Raw genomic sequence first — 16,944 nt, 5'->3', positions numbered from 1 at the left:
CCGAAATCCAGCTGGGAATCAGAAACAATTTAGGAAACCTGTTAAAATGCAGATTCTTGTGCCTAACCGAAAACTGACCAAATCAGAATCTCTTGGGAGGTGGGACTCAGGAATCTGCATTTCCTCAATATTCCGGGGTCTGGCTTCTATTCAGAGTATAATCTGCGAGCCAGCAGCATGCACAATACTCAGGAGCTTGTTAGAAATGCAGAGTCTTGACAGCTTAGACCTATTTAATCACAACCTGCAGTTAAATAAGTTCTCCAGGATGTACAGTAAAGTTTGAGAGGCATTATCCTGGGTGCTTCTGATGCACAGCTGGGTTTTTATAACTGGCTTACTCAAGTTCAGACCTCCAGCTTATGAATCAACTGTGTCTCTTTTTTTTGACTTGGTAAGCAAGCATCTGGCTTTGGGATGGGGTCGGGGGAGGTCTGTAATGTGAAACAACTTCTTGTCTGTTTTTGTTTTTACCCTCCCTTTGTTATAAGTTTCAGTGGCCAAGCCCCAGATTTGCCCTTTTTTTTTTTCCCTAACTGCTAAAACCATTCTCTTCCACCTGGTATTACTATAACAATGCCGTTCCTTAAACAAACAAACAAAAATCCATGGGATTTTTTACAGTCATCCTTGCTCTCCCAGACTGCTTCTCTCTTTCTCGGCGTCTCCGGTTTTCATTCCTAGATTTGAGAGGTTCAATGGATTAAACAATCACCAGTAGGACAGCATTAGCACCCGTGGAAAGAAATGAAGATCATCCAAAAGAGAGTGAACAAACTTTATTTATTCCCCACTTGCTACATAGCAAGGGAGTCAAACAACATCCCCTGCATTTGGCAGAGACTCGAAGACAGGCAATGGGAAAACTTTCCAGTGGAAAGTCGAGAAGGCCTCAGGTGTGCACCTTGATTGAAGTTGGTGGCATAGGGACGCTGGAGGCGGGCTGTCTGGAGGCAGGACTTCATCCTGTGTGATTGCTAGAGAGCTTATTTGGCTTTCTCTGGTTGGTCCTGAGTTGGAAGGGGCGGGGTGGGGGGAATATTAGGGAAGCTGGCAATTATTGATCAAGTCCTGACAGTTTTGGGTTGATTGATGAACAGGTGGTGGTTTGGCTTCCGAAACTGGTGGCTATAGAGGTTGTGAGTCAGAATTCTGTTGTCATATGTGGTCTGGTCATTTGCCTATTTAATCTTTCACACCCTTTCTCCTTCCTCCCCTGGCAGGGAGGGCTAGGCCAACTCCTTACAAAAGTGGTGAAGACATGACACCTCCCCAGCAGAGAACTGGAAGGAGGGACTGATAGGATGAGTCCTGGATGAGAAGGCAGAACCGCACAGAGAGGTTTCCCAGAAGGAACTAGATGCGTACAAATGGAACCTTTCTGACATTCTTCTTGGAGAGGAAGAGGGTGTCATTGTCCTCAATACCATAGCTCCCAAAAGCCAACCAATCCTGCAGGACCTGGCCTTGGAACTCCAGTTGTTGCTGATTTTGGAGGATCCCCTGCCTGTCTTCGATCTGCTGTTTCAGGTTCAGGATGAAGCTCTTGGGGTCGATGGCATAGGCGTGGCTCCCGCCACTCGGATTCTTCACAAAGACCTGGATCTCGGAGCCAATGGTCTCCAGCAGAGAGATGCGAGTGTCGGAGAAAATCCCGAAATCAGCCAGGGAGTTGCAGCCGGCGAGGAGCTGCCTCTCGCCGCTGGGCTGCTGGAAGGACAGACGCTGCAGGCCAGAGCTGCCCTGCCTCCGCCGGATCTTCTTCTTGACGTCACTTATGGTCTCATGAGGGTTCATGATGAGGATCAAGTCAGGGTAATCCCACTGCTCCACAATTACCTCAATGTTTCGTGCGCTCTGCAAGGGAGAGAAGAGAGGGGTTGAGTCCACACATCTCTCTCTTACGTGTAGAAGTTTCCTTCACCTGTCCTCTTTTCTTTCTTTTATAAATTTAATTTCATTTAATTTTTTTGTCTTTAATTGATTCTAGAGAGAGGGGAAGAGAGAGAGAGAGAAAGACAGGGAGAGAAACATCAAGGTGAGAGAGAAACTGATTGGTCACCTCTTGTATACACCCCAACTGGGGACCGAACCCACAACCCAGGCATGTGTCCTGACTGGGAACTGAACCTGTGACCTTTCATCTTGCACACTGTCCAGGGCTGTCCTCATCTTTTCAACAGCAGCAGCAGCAAACATTTAGGAAGTGCCAACCACCTTCTAGGCCCCATGTTGGGTGCCTTTTACAGCAGCCCCATGAAGGGTTGGTTCTCCTATTACTCCATTTTACAGATAAGGACATTGTGATCAAACAGGGTGAAGTGATTTACTGAACACCTCAGAGGCAGTGAGGAACAGAGCAGATGTTTGAACCTGCCCCAAAGCCCGTCTTCACCAACGAAGAGGCCACACTCAAGGACCCAAGAGGCCCAGCTGGCTGAAGAACACACCTGGAGGGGGCTGGGCAGTCCCGGCCCTCTATCTGATCTTTTCTAGAAGGGACAGAGGCCCAGCATGGTCAAATCGTTAGATTTTTCAAGATAAAAATCTTTGCACGATGGTGTGACCAGTCGGGAAAAATCCAAAGGCACACACTTTCCAGCCCATCCGTGGGCATCATTGGGCTGGTGGGCTCAGTTTGTAGGCCCTGTACCTTCTTAGGGAGCTGCTGGTGCTCCTTCCGCCCTTGCTCCCAGCAGGTCCGGCTTCTGTTCTGGAACGCACGCCAGTCCTTTGCCCCTAACCCCTCACCCTACCTTTTACCTGGACGGAGTGCCCTCTGTTCTGAGTGTCTATATGCCTCCCTGGCTTTTAAGACCCACCTCGGGCCCTGTCTTCTTCAAGGAATCCTCTCTAGTGACTTAAGAGATAACATTTATTTGCCATTTCCATGGCCCTACAAAGATCTGGGTGTCAGTCCTGCTGCCTCTTAGGAGTGTGACTTAGGTCAATTGACTTAACCTCTCTGAGCCTCTGTTTCCTCATCTGTTAAATGATGATGATAACACTTGACATTTCTACTTTACAGAGCAATCCCTGGACAAGTGCTTTGTAAACTGAAAAGTACAATGTGATCGAAATAGATTATTATGGCCTTTGCCTGTACTATTGTAACAGGGTGCAGCTAGGGAGGGCCCCAAATAGGGATTTGTAATGGGGTCCAGAACTCAGGGTGTCCAGGAAATATTAGGATATATATATATATATATATATATATGTTGTCCTCATTGTCCTCACCCCCCACAAGTCTGAACTGGGGGATGGGACACATGGAGCAGGGCCATTGAGAGTTGTTCTGCATAGCAACAGTTTTGCAAATAACTTCAGGCATGGTTATTTAACATATCTATAAGCTTTAACTGGTTTCATGGATATGTTAAACAGCTGTGGCCCTGCTTTGAGCCAGGAGGATGGGAGTGACTTCCACCCAGGATGTAGCTGGGAGGCAACGCCCCCTGGTGACAGCACCTGTGTGAGAGATTGGAGATGATTGTCTCCACGCCATGGGGCCACGCTTGCCCGGACTTACAATGGCAGCCAAGAAAGGCTGGAAAAATACGGGAATTCTGGCAGGTGTAACTGATTGTGGGCTGCAGAGGAAGATTGGCTCTGGGATTTAAACCCAGGCGTGGCAGCCACGCTGGATAGTTGGGACCACTCGGGCTTTGGTGAGTGTTAGGACCACATGACTTGGCGGTGTTCCCCTTTCCCGTGTGGCTTAGGAAGCAGGAGAGACCTTGCTGGGAAGGAAAGGGGTGAAAGGACTCTTGCTGGTGGGCCATGAGAAGCTGCCACATGGTTTGGATTAACTGGAGATTGTGGTGGCGACATAGCTAGCTGATGGTGCCGGAACTGAGGGGCTGCCTGAGCCATAGACTTCTACTTCTTTTCCTGAGATACCGTACCCCGGACTGGGCAGAGGCAGAAGGAAGGACTGTGTGCGTCTGTGGGCATTCTAAAGGACTTTAGTATTTTAATGAAGACATTAAGTCATTAAGTCTATATAGCTTTTTAAATAAATAATTCCTTTCCTTTTCACCAATCTCTGGCATTGAGAGATGTCTTTCCCTGGCGGTGGGCAAGGCGAACCTAGTACGGCGGGGGGGACCCCTGGAGCACAAGGGGAGGTCCATTTGGTAATAGTATATCGTTCACCGCCCCCCCCCCGGGTCTGTTCTGTAACACTGTAGGTCTGGCATCACATTCCATTATCTGCTATTGAACATTTTTTTGTTTTCCGAGTACGTTCTTCGGTGATTCTATCTAGTAATTATTTTTTTTCTTCCCCAGAGTTTGGAGCAAGGAAATGTTTATTGATTGAGAAGGCCTAGCTCGAGAACACGAGATAACTTATTCTCCAATCCATTGAAAGACAACTCCAAATCCAGGTATCCTTCAGTAGTTTGTGCGACTTTGTTTTGGAGGCTGTTACCCCCGGGCCCGCACCCCCCACCTGCCCCAAGCCCCGTGCCGGCACAGAGCAGCTGAGTGAATCGACTCACCTGGGGTCAGTTCACTCAAGAAATGATTGGGAGCATGGAACCGACTATCTGGTAGGGGTGGGGAGGAGAAAGGAAAGGAGAACAAGAATTTGAACATAAATATGAGGCTCAGAGAGTTGAATCATTTCCCCAAGTTCACAGAGGGGGCAGGTAGTGCAGCCAGGCCTCAGACTGCCTGACTCAAATGGCCGGTTGGCTCTCTCGGCACAGAAATAAATAAGTAAACACTTATGCATTAATCTCATTCTGGGCGTCAGGCCTCTGGCAGCAGCCTGGAGAGGAGCCATTACCATCACATTCCAGCTGGGGACTGGGTTCTCCTGGTTGTCGTAGCAACAGTCCTGCTTCAGGCATTGGCTGGCCCTCTGAGCAACTATGTCCCATCTGTACCCTTCTGCCACGTTGTGGGTAGGGTCAGCCGGATCCAGGATGATGGGCCTGCAACACAGGGAGAGGGTACCCAGACTCTTTCCAGCTTGGAGGCCTGCAAGCCAGAAAGGAGGCTTCTCCGACATCGTCTCTTTAAGTCCCTGAGCATCTGCTATGTTCAGAGCCCCGGACCTTCAGTCCCGGAGGTTCCAGAAACATGGCTGGAGAGGGACAGGATAGAGGCAATTAGATTTCCAAGAATTTCTTTTGCAGAGAGTTCTCTAGGTGTTTGTAAGGAATTCTGGTGACGTGTGTGTGTATGTGGGAAGGGTGAGATGCCAAAGGGCATTGCTGCAGCAATAACAGATGCCCACTCAGGTAGGTGGGCCTCTTAAGTTCAAAGACTTTGTTTTTGCAGACAGGCTACTTAAGTTTGACACTAGAGCTGCCAAAATGCTTTGGATGAAGATAACACCTCCCCCGACTGCTGGTATTAGAGGCACTGGGCCAAACCCTGTGTGAATTAACCTGCTTTAATCCTTACAACAATTCCATAAGGTAGGGACTAGTATCGTTGTTGTCATCCCCATTTTACAGATGAGAAAACTGAGGAATAGACCTCCTAAGTTCTCTCAAGCAGCAGCTGGGACTCCTCAACAGGGGAGAGGCTGGGCCGCCTCCACGTGCCTCTCCTCTGTATAAATAGTGAATAGATATTTTAAAGAAGGCTTGGAGGGGGTCCAGGAGGCCTCCTTGGGTGGCTGGCATGGCCACAGATGTCAGATGCCAAGCCCATGATAAGAGCTGTGACTTAGGAGGGAGCTGCAACTTTATCTATGTGACAGAATGTGATCGCGGGCGGCTGGAGTGAATGGAGCATTTCAGGCCCCACATTTGCTATTCTCAACATCCCTGGCTCCCTGAAATCACCCCATCAGGCAGGCTGCCTTATGCGGTGGGGGTTCCCTGACCCACCAGGGGCCCAGTACCTCTCTCTTTGGAACTGTTTTCTGACACAGTCCTCAATGATTGGGTTCTCAAACGTGTAGTGACTGGTCCAGTAGATACAGAGCAACTGGTACTTCTGCAGGAGTTCCATCACAGTGACGAGGCCTTCGTCCAACCTGAAACTCTCATCCTCCAGTGTACCCATCTCCCAGGCGTAGATGGTCAGCAGCTCGAGGGCGTAGAGAGGGGGCAGCATGGCCCTGGGGCACTTGGCTTTCACATACTGTTGAAAGAGAGAGGAGAGAGCTAAGACAGACCCCAAGATTCTGTGTTGGGATGCACAAGATGAAAAGCTGGAACATCCAAGTTCCTGCCCCAGCTCTGCCATCACCAGCTGTTAATTTCAGCCAGGTCAGCTAGCTTCCTTTCCTGGTCTTAAATGTGTTTCCCTATTTTCGAATTAAGGGGCTGGGTTAGTCCAGTTGGTTTCAAATTGTGTTTGACAGAAGGCCCTGGCATGGAGTTGTGAAGCAGTGTCCCAGGCAGTGAGCAGGATCCCAGCCCGCACAGTCATGAGAAAAAGGAATTTCAAGTCGCTTTGTGACTAATTAACCATCATTCCGACATATCTTCAAAGAGATACACAATTTCCCTTCACTTCTTTTTTTCTTTTTTTTTTTGCAGACTGCAAGAAAAGATTTATTTATAAATCTCAGCTAACTGTTCCCCAGAGGTCACACAGCAGAGAGAGACCCTCTGAATGCCAGTTTTGTCCCAAGAAGTTCATACAACCTTCGGATTGCTGAGTTCACCAGTGCGTCCACACCGGCGAGGAGTCGTACAGCTGTCAGACCTGTGGGAAGTCGTTCTCCCGTGAATCCACGCTGCGAGGTCGCCAGAAGGTCCACACGAGGGAGAAGCCATATTCATGCAACGTCTCGATGTTTCAGCCACAAAGGGAACCTCAGTGTCCACCTGCACACCCACACGGGCCTCAGGCCCTGCCGCTGCCCCGAGTGTGACCAGGCTTTCCACTAACTGGGGACTTTGAAACGCCACCAAAAAAAAAACCCAACACATTCGAAAGTGACTTCCCGAGGATTCCAACTCCCTTCTGCCCGAGAAGGAAATTAATTTTGTCACCTGTGTTGCAAAAAATGATGGATGGCAGGTTAAACCCGCACGAGGTTTCTAGAAAGCAGTAGGGCTTCTACACATTGGAATTAAGATCCTTGAATAAGTGCAGACCTTCCTTATTGGTTTCTATTTTCCGCCTCATTATAACCTACCATTTTCTTCCTCATAGGATGTTTCTTGGTTGTTTATGATACTGTTATTCTTCCAATGAAATGCAAGTCTTGTTCGTTGTTTCAATAAATATTCCACAATTCAACCATAATCTTATTTTGTCCTCTCGTTATTCTTTATTTCATTGTAGAAGGGGGTGATCCCAGGAGGGAGGCCAGATTTACTACAGAACACCCAGTCGAGTGACCATTTCTGCTTGTCCATGCTGTTCCCCACACCTGGACTCCACTTTGAAGGACAGTGTGGGTTTAGAAGGAGGGTGGGTGGGGTCACATGTGGCAAACAGTCCAATCACCCACCTCATGCTGGTTTAACCAGCCCTCCAGGTGGTTGTAATACAGGTAGATCCCTGAACCGCAGCTCTTCCTGGTTCTTACGCCTGGAGTCACCTGGTGCGAGTTTTGCTTCATTTGAGTTTTATTTTGAAATCATTGTAATGTCACAAGAATTGCAACAAAAGCTCAAGGAGGTCTCATGTATTAAAAATAGGCCTGCCAGCTGCATGGGTGAGCAGATTTAAACATCCTAAGGGGACAGGGTGGCTGGGCTTGCTTATATTTCTTCCCATCCCATCGCCTCCACTGACTCTCTTCAGAGAGTTGACGGTGGTTTTGGTCTCAACAAAGCCCACGGTCAGGTCATTTCGCAAGCCAGCAGCTCTCACTGAAACTCTTGCAGCACTGATGAACTTGACCTCGGCCACAAACTAGCCTGACCTTCCCTTTGTCACTGGCTTCTTTCGTGCCTCCTCCTCTGCCTCACACACTCCTGTTTTTTAAGATATATTTTATTGATTATGCTATTACAGTTGTCACATTTTCCCCCTTCCCTCCACCCTGCACACCCTCTCCCACCGTATCCCCCAACTTTAGTTCATGTCCGTGTGTCATAATTTCTTTAGCTTCTATATTTACCATACTATTCTTACCCTCCCCCTATTTTCTACCTACATCTATGCTACTTATTCTCTGTACCTTTTCGCCCTCTCTCCTCCTCCCACTCCCCTGTTGCTAACCCTCCATGTGATCTCCATTTCTGTGGTTCTGTTCCTGTTCTAGTTGATTGCTTAGTTTGTTTTTGTTTTTGTTTTAGGTGTGGTTGTTCATAACTGTGAATTTGTTGTCGCTTTACTATACATGTTTTATCTTCTTTTTCTTAGATAAGTCCCTTTAACATTTCATAAAATACAGACTTGGTGTTGATGAACTCCTTTAGCTTGACCTTATCTGAGAAGCGCTTTATCTGCCCTTCCACCCTAAATGAAAGCTTTGCTGGATAGAGCAATCTTGGATGTAGGTCCTTGCCTTTCATGACTTGGAATACTTCTTTCCAGCCCCTTCTTGCCTTCAAGGTCTCTTTTGAGAAATCAGCTGACAGTCTGATGGGAACTCCTTTGTAGGTGACTGTCCCCTTATCCCTTGCTGCTTCGAGGATTCTCTCCTTCATTTTTACCTTGGCTAATGTAATTATGATGTGCCTTGGTGTGTTCCTCCTTGGGTCCAACTTCTTTGGGACTCTCTGAGCTTCCTGGACTTGCTGAAAGTCTATTTCCTTTGCCAGATTGGGGAAGTTCTCCTTTATTATTTGTTCAAATAACTTCCATTTGTTGCTCTTCCTCTTCCCCTTCTGGTAGCCCTATAATTCAGATGTTGGAATGTTTAAAGATGTCCTGGAGGTTCCTAAGCCTCTCCTCATTTTTTTGAATTCTTGTTTCTTCATTTTTTTCTGTTTGGTTGTTTCTTTCTTCCTTCTGGTCCAGTCTATTGTTTTGAGTCCCAGTTTCCTCCCCATCACTATGGGTTCCCTGTGCATTTTCTTTCATTTCTCTTATCGTAGCCTTCATTTTCTCATCTAATTTGCAACCAATTCAACCAATTCTATGAGCATCCTGATCACCAGTGCTTTGAACTGTGCTTCTGATAGGTTGGCTATCTCTTGGTCTCTTAAAAGTATTGGCTCTGAGGCTTTGATTTGTACTTTGGTTTGAGCCACGTTTGATGGGGGTCTGGTTGCGCCTGTTATGTAGTGAAGGGCAGAGCCTTAGGTGTTCTCCAGGGTGGGGCAACCCAGTCGCTGGGATGTGACGTTGTATGTGGGGGCGGGGTCCGAGAGGAAACAATGGCGCTTGCTCCTCTCTCCATCGGATTTCAGTCCCTTCCGCCGCTTCCCCCAAGCTAATTGGGCCTTTCTGGTGCTAATTCCTGTGTGGGTGGGCTTGTGTACGTTCTAGGACCCTGTGGGTCTCTCCAGTGAACTCTCCTGTGAGGCTGGGAGTCACTCCCTGTGCCTCAACCCCCACAAGTGTTTTCAATCAGTGTCCCAAGGTTCTGTTTCCCAGCGCTGGGACCCTGGGTTGCACGGTCTGTCTCACTGCCCAGTTTCGCCTGGTTTATCTGCATGCGAATGTGGCCCAGAAAGCCAGGTGCCTTGCGTGCAGTCCCTCGCTTCATAGTCACCACCTCGTTGGGTCTGCCAGCTGCCTGCGTGCTCGGGATGCGTTATGCGGCTGGGATGAGTTACGCGTCCAGTGCCACAGCTTTTTGTACCGACCCCTCTCTGACTGGCTGCCCGACTCCACCCCTCCTACTGGTCTGGGCGAATGTGTATATTTTAACTCCTTGGTTGTCCGACTTCCATACAGTTCTAGTTTCTGTCAGATCTGGTTGTTATCTTGTTTCTAAATTGTTGCTGACCTTATTTTGGTTTTTCAAGGAGGCACAGTGTGTCTGCCTACACCTCCATCTTGGCTGGAAATCCTCCCTTCACATTTTTTTCAATTACAGTCTACATTCAATATTATCTTAGTTTTAGGTGTCGTCCGGATATTTTTGAAGTATACATGGTACTGTGCAGACATGCATGTGTAATCTAAAAAGCAGCTGCTAGGGCCCTGGCTGGTGTGGCTCAGTGGATTGAGCGCCGGCCTGCAAAGCAAAGGGTTGCTGGTTCGATTCCCAGTCAGGGCACATGCCTAGGTTGCAGGCCAGGTCCCCAGTAGGGGGTATGTGAGAGGCAACCACACACTGATGTTTTCTCCCTCTCTTTCCCCCTTCCCCTCTAAGAATAAATAAATAAATAATCTTTAAAAAGAGAAAAAGCAGCTGCTAGCAATATATTCACTCAGTAATAATCATGAAATGCAGGAACTCCACCATTTGGAGAAGGAATTGGTGGGGTGGAATTAAATGAATCTTTCTCTTGTTAGAAGTCCTTAATGGGCTGAGATTAATGTGCAGATGCACCAGTGAAATTGACATTAGCCAGTACTAGCCTGGGTGACTGCAGCGTTACAAGTACGTGTGTACTGAAATTCTGTAAATTCCTCGTTTTCCTCCTTCCTTCTGTTTTTCTTTCTCTCCCTCCACCTCCATTTCTTCTTGAGGCAGTTTGCTGAGATGACAAGTCTGGCCTCAGCATTTTCTTCCCCGCTCCTCCATCTCCTCCTCCTGCCCCCATCCCAGCAACCTCCTCACCTGCAGGTACCAGTGTTTTACCAGCCGCAAGAAGCTCTTCAGCTTGGTTGGCCGATGTTTCACGAAGTTTCTCTGCAGCTCACAGAAGGAAGGAGAGAAATCTCCAGGGTAACCACCGGCTTTAATCAGCCTCTCGTAGACTTCAGGGTGTAGCTGAGAGCTGGGAACAGAAGGCCCTGGGGTGGGAGGAAGCAAAGGGAGAGGGCTGAGTGTCCTGGGCCTGGGGAGCCTGCTAATTCCCTGGAGTGTTTCTCTGGGGAAACCTGAGACCTCCTAGCCTACTAGAATGAAGAGGGTAAAGAGAAATCAAAGTGGGTTTCCTAATTCTTAGGCCACTCCAGGGCTTTTATCTTCCCATAATGTCCCCAACACTTTCCCTTCGTGTCTGCTTTGAATTTCTCAGATTGAGTTGAACCTCCCATCACCGTAAGAGAGGCCCAGGTCGAGGCGAGACAGCTGGGCTCTGCGAGGGCCTTGGCTGAGGGGCGTGCTGCCGCGGCACGCTCGGGAATTCGCCCTGCGCAGCGGCTCTGTGTGTTGATCTGTAATGGGATGTCCCTTCTCTCCCCCACCAGCATTTCCTGGGACTGCCTGCTCTCCAACCCTGGTCTCAGGGGCTGCTTCTGGAAAGGCCCAAACGACGACAGCCCCAACCCCACCCTGAACCCGTGGTAAGCACTACAGAAGCACCCAAGATTGCTCTTTTAACTCCTTCCCCTCTGTGGTCTTGCCTCCTCTTGCAATCATATATTTATCAGCTTGATTCCTTGAGAAATCTGTTTCCCAAGTTGAGCCACGCGGCAGCCAGAGTTGGGTCAGCCCCACGCATTGGGGTCACCAGCCCCCCGCATGACAGAGATTGAAGGGAAGAATGTGGCCGTGAATGAGAAGGGAGGCAGTGGCCGGACTCTTGGGAATGGCAAATGTGTGAGTTGGCTGGGCTTCCTCTCCCCTTACCCAGGGCCCTGTAGGCAGGCACGATGGTGACAGTGACGGGCTCCGAGGTCCACCTGGTGTGGATGATGAAGGTGAGATCATCGGGGACTCCCTGCGACACCCCCAGGACCTCAAGTCCAAGGGCCAGCAAGTCCTGGCAAGTCCACAGCTTTTTCCGGATCATCCTCAGAACGGCCTGGTGGTGCCTGGCCTCCTGCTGGAAGCTGCGGAAGCAGCTCAGAAACACCACCAGCTCCACCTCCGCGTTGCCTCTGAGCACCGTGCCATTCCCGAAGGAGCCCACCTGCAGAACACAGAGCCCTGTCACCCTGAGGCTACCCTCTGTGCCCGGCCATCCCTGAGGTTCTCACCACAACCCTAAGGGATGGGTTGGTTCCCATTTTTTAAAAGATTTTATTGATTTATTTTTAGAGAGAGGGGTAGGGAGGGAGAAACAGTGGGAGAGAAATGTAGATGTGCGAGAGCTGCAGCGATTGGTTGCCTCTAGTCCTCAAATGGGGACCCTACCCATAACCCAGGCACGTGCCCTGACTGGGAATCAAACCAGCAACCTTTCAGTGTGCAGGCCGGCACTCAAGCCGCTGAGCCACACCAGCCAGGGCGGTACCCGTTCTTTGCAGGTGAGAAGACTGAGATGCCTGGAGGATAAGCAAGCCGTAATAAGCATTAGAGGGGTTGGGAAGGAAAAGGAACCCCCATTCACTGTGGGTAGGAATGCAAGCTGGTACAACCACTATGGAAACCAGTATGGCATTTCTCAAAAAATTAAGAATTGAGTTACCATATGACCCAGCAGTCTCTCTTCTGGGTGTGTCTACCTAAATAACACGAATACATTTGTTCCCAAAGATATATGCACCCCTATGTTCATTGCAGTGTTCTTCACAGTGGCCCGGATGTGGAGACAACCACAGTGTCCTTCGAAAGAAGATTGTGTTAAGATGTGGTGCGTATATCCAGTGGAATACTACTCAGCCGTAAGAAAAGATGAGATACCGCCATTCACGACGACATGGACGGATCTTTAGAGTATTATGCTAAGCAAAATACGTGAGTCAGAGAAAGCTAAGAACCACGTGATTCACTCATGTGGGATATAAAACTGAAACTCATAGACACAGACAGACAGAAGGAAGGGGGTGGGGTAGCAAAGGGTAAAGGGGGCCCAATCCACGGTGATGGAGGATGATGTGACTGTGGGCAATGGGCACACAGTGGAATATATGATCATGTGTCATAGAAATGTACACTTGAAACCTAAATGACCCTGTGAAGCAATGCCACTTCAACAAATGTAATCATAAAGAAGAGGACAAGCCACTTGCCCAGGGTCACAGGGCACACAGCCTGACTCCAGAGCCCAAGCTCCTTGTTTACTGCGCTCCTTCACTCTGAGACTCGGTCTTCTCACGGGCAGGGTTATGTCTGCTCCAAGGAAACAGGAATGCTTACTCTGCGAGGTTTTTTGAGAGAATCTTGGGGGGTGGGCTGTCTGAGTAATTTTATGACATTAAAAAAGGGGGTGCAGGATTGTCTGGTGGGTAAGAACCGTGGGCTGTGGAATGGGGTAGCCTGACTTTGACCTCGACTGCAGCCCTTGTTTTCCAGCTGTGGAATCATTCTGAGCCCTACATCTGTAAAAGGATGTACGTGTACAATGATGGAACGTGAGTCATTGGGTCACTTGAAAGTCTAGATGAGGGAGTGTGTGCCAGAGGCTTGCTGTGATGCCTGGTGCACAAGTCAGCAATACGTTTCTCTTCCTCCTCTTTATCTGGCTGACTCACCATTCCTTCTGCGGCTTGGGATTCACTTTCCTCAGCTGAATGGAAGGAGCCTGAGCTGCACGATTTGGAAGGGGTCTTTTTGATGTTCTGAGATTCTGGGCTTACTTCCCTGTGGCCTCTGGCATACCAAAGCCCTACAACTCTCTGGCCTGCCTTCTTTCTCACTCCGGTTCGGGAGGTGGAATGGCTGGGCAATGAACGAACAGAACTCAGGTCGGGTCCCCCTCCCGGTGGGTGAATCACTGCAGCTGCCATGGGTTGAGCACTCATGTCTGGCATTCCTGAAAGCCCTTTATGCATATGAGACCTTTTCACCCTCTCACCCACTGATTGAGGTGGGTACTGGTAGAATTATACCCAAAGTACAGATGAGGAAACTGAGGCAGTGGGGGTTCATCAACTTGCCATGGGCTCCTTGCCAGGAGTCAGAGTTAGTTCAAGGGTCAGAGACCAGGGTGCTGTGCTTTGACCTCTTTCTTCCTTATGACCCTGGTCTATGAGCCAGGCCCTGTTTCTGAGAAGGCGGAGCACCTGCCATCTTTTCTCTCCTTTTCTACCTTTTCCATTCTCATTCTCTACTTGAGTTCAGACTCAGTGTTTCTGCCCCACGGGAGGAGAGGGCTGGGGATGGTTTCCTGTGTGTGCACAGGGGCCGCATTCCGCAGAAGGCCTCTCCCAGTGATAAGAGACAAACAGAGAGGAAAGAACATTCTGCAACTGGCTTCAGGACTTGCTTCAGTTCAAACCTGTTTAAATCCAACTCACTCAAGGACAAGCATTCACTCATGTGGACCAGCCCAGCTCACCCGATTTTCAGGGTCAGGGGAGGGCTCGGAGGCCGAATGAAGTCTTATGTCTCATGGGCTACTGCTCTTCAGGTATTTCTATTATTTCATGGTTTCGAGAGGAGGAGTGGATATGGTCTGTGGGCAGAATTTGAGAGCTGGGTAATTTCCTGCTGTCAACACATTCTTTTTGTAGCATCCTCCTGCTGGCAGGCTTCCCCCTTCCATCCGCTACTTCATTGTCAGGGTTGTCAAGGGGGTGGTCTGGGAGGGTCTGCTTGACTCTTACTGGTGCCCAAGACCGAAGAGACAGCTCATGCAAGAATTTATAATGATACTTTTTTTTTTGGAGCGTTTACTACGTGCTAATCATTTAGCCTGCTTCCCCCTTTGCTTGACGAGGCAGAGACACAGCTGCTGCTGTCCTGGCCCCCGTTACAGATGAGAAGGCAGAGGGTTTGAGAGCTATGATGTTAAGTCTGCGGTCACAGAGCCGGTAAGGGAAGAAGGCAAGAATCACACTTAGGTCTGTCTGACGTCAAAATGTGTGGTTTGTCACTTCTAAATCCTTCCCCGAGGTGCCTGCCCCTGGGGGTAGATCTAGAGTGCTGGCCTGGAAACCAGAATTTGGGGGCTGGGGGGAGTGTTCTTAATGTTAGTCTTGTCTTTGCCACCAGCTTTCTGTGTGACCTTGGGACATCTCTTACCCTCTCTGTGCCTCAGTTTTCCTTCATGTTTAAATAAGGGATTGACTGAGGCTCTTGGGTTCTCCATGGCCTTTCTAGTTTTGACCCTCTTGAATTTTGATCCTAGCTAAGACAGGAGGTGACACGAAGCAGCTGGAGGAAGGGCCTGGAGCCTTGGCTGTGGAGTCAGAAAGACCCTGGTTCAAATCCCAGCCCTACCACCAGTTTGCAATATTGTGTAAATTACTTCACTTTTCTGTGCTTCCATGAAAAAAAAAAAACCCTTTTTATTATCAAAAAAATTTAAACATAGAAAGAAAATACAATGAACTCATATATCCAGTCATTTAGAGTCAACAACTCTCAACTCCTTACCATAGTTGCTTCATCTAAACCACATTACAGTAAACTACACACACCAAGAATCGTTGTCCCTAAATACTTTAGCATTTGTGTCTAATGAAAGAGAACATTTCACCCATAACCACAAAACTATCACACCTAACAATATCAACAATGACTCCCTTATATCACCTAATATCCAGGTCATGTTAAAATTCCCCCAATGGTTTCTAAATGATATTTTGTGGATAATCTATTCACACCAGGAGCCAGTCAAAACCCTTGCTTTGCATTTGATTGCTATGAATCATAGGTCTTTGGGCCTCCACTTTGCTCATCTGAAAAAGGGGAAAGGAATAGCACCTACCTCACAGGATGCACAAATTAGAGATGACATATATTTAAGGGGTTAGGCTAGAGCACCCCAAGAACTGAGTGATTATTAGCTTCCTTCCCAGTTCGTTCTGCTGGAGGCAGCAATATGTTGGGGTGCAGGCAACTAAGGTGGGATGTCCTGAGATGTCAGCACTATGGGCTAGGGATATGGAGGCAAGGGGTCCCCAGAAGCCTCAGGGGGAGGATAAGGACCCTCCTTCTGGGCTTGCCCAGCCCTGGCACGGGGCTGGAGAAGACCGGTCTCACCTTCACCACCTTCAGCACTTGCACCTCCTGGTCCAGCCCACCTTCCCCCTGGAAGGTCTCTGCCCTCAAGAACTGCTCCACGGTCCGCACAGCGTCCAGCACCTCTTCTTTCCACTCCCGGTTGGGCTGCAGCCATTGGGCCACGAAGGAGTCCAGCCTGGAGGCAGGGGTGCCATACAGCTCCGAGGACAGTGCCATCTCTGTCCTACAGTAGCACTGCTAGACAGATATATAGCCACACGCCCAGCCCTGGCATCCTTTCCCTTCTTTAAGGAAGCTCCTCCTCAGTTACCCTCTCGCACCCTGTTGGGATAAAGGACCATCGTGGGGAGGAAACCAGGAGGGACTGGGCTGATCTAGGGCTCCCTTCATGGAGACCCCTCGCTGTGGCAGAGGCACCTAGGGACACTGAACCGGGGCCGGAATGTCCAGGGCCACCTTAACAGGCTTGGCTTCCTTCCCACCTTTCTGCTATTGCTTTCGATTCTCCACTCTTCGAGTTTCCATTCGATGATGACGTTTGGAAACTGAAATTGGCCTGAGTTTGGCCCTTAGAGGAGGTGACTCTCCCAGCAGGTAAGAGTTCGATCCCACTGCATCTGTCACCCAGCCACCCCACCTCGTCATCCACACTGAGGTCCAGGAGGAGAAGGGGCCTGTCCACGGTTGGGATGAGTGGACAGAACTCTCAAGTCAGACAGGACGGATTTTTTTTTATTATTTTAAATGTAAATATTTTTTCATTTTTTTTTTCAGTTACAGTTTACATTCAATATCATTTTGTATTAGTTTCAGGTGGACAGCATGGTGGCTAGACAATCAGACACTCTACACAGTGTTTCCCCTGGTGGTTCCCGAGCCCACCGGGCACCCTACGTGGTTGTTACAACATTACTGACTGTATTCCCTGTGCTGGACTCTACGTCCCCGTGACTGTTTCGTAACCACCAGCCTGTACTTCTCAACCCCTTCACCTTTGTCACCCAGTCCCCTAAGCCCCCTGCCCCCTGGCAACCATCGGTCTGTTCTCTGTGTCTGTGAGTCTGTTTCTGTTGTTTGTACACTTATTTTGTTCTATACATCCCACATGTAAATGAAATCATATGATATTTGTCTTTCTCTGACTTATGTCACTGAGCTTAATG

General features: G+C 48.9%; 1 protein-coding gene across 1 annotated transcript; it reads right to left on the bottom strand.

The window, feature by feature from the left end:
* Positions 1-764: 764 nt before the first annotated feature.
* OASL (2'-5'-oligoadenylate synthetase like) lies at positions 765-16,027 on the bottom strand. The gene is made up of 6 exons (XM_045843151.1): positions 15,800-16,027; positions 11,558-11,840; positions 10,601-10,776; positions 5,861-6,102; positions 4,793-4,940; positions 765-1,857 (listed from the first exon to the last, which is right to left on the bottom strand). Exons 1-6 carry the CDS (start codon positions 15,995-15,997, stop codon positions 1,357-1,359), a joined length of 1,548 nt encoding a protein of 515 aa, XP_045699107.1. The 5' UTR covers positions 15,998-16,027; the 3' UTR covers positions 765-1,356.
* Positions 16,028-16,944: the final 917 nt, after the last annotated feature.

This window comes from Phyllostomus hastatus, unplaced genomic scaffold (assembly GCF_019186645.2).
Source record: "Phyllostomus hastatus isolate PE091 unplaced genomic scaffold, TTU_PhHast_1.1 phas_contig_1162, whole genome shotgun sequence".
Classification (NCBI taxonomy): Eukaryota; Metazoa; Chordata; class Mammalia; order Chiroptera; family Phyllostomidae; genus Phyllostomus; species Phyllostomus hastatus.
This window is presented reverse-complemented; position numbering and strand designations above follow the sequence as displayed.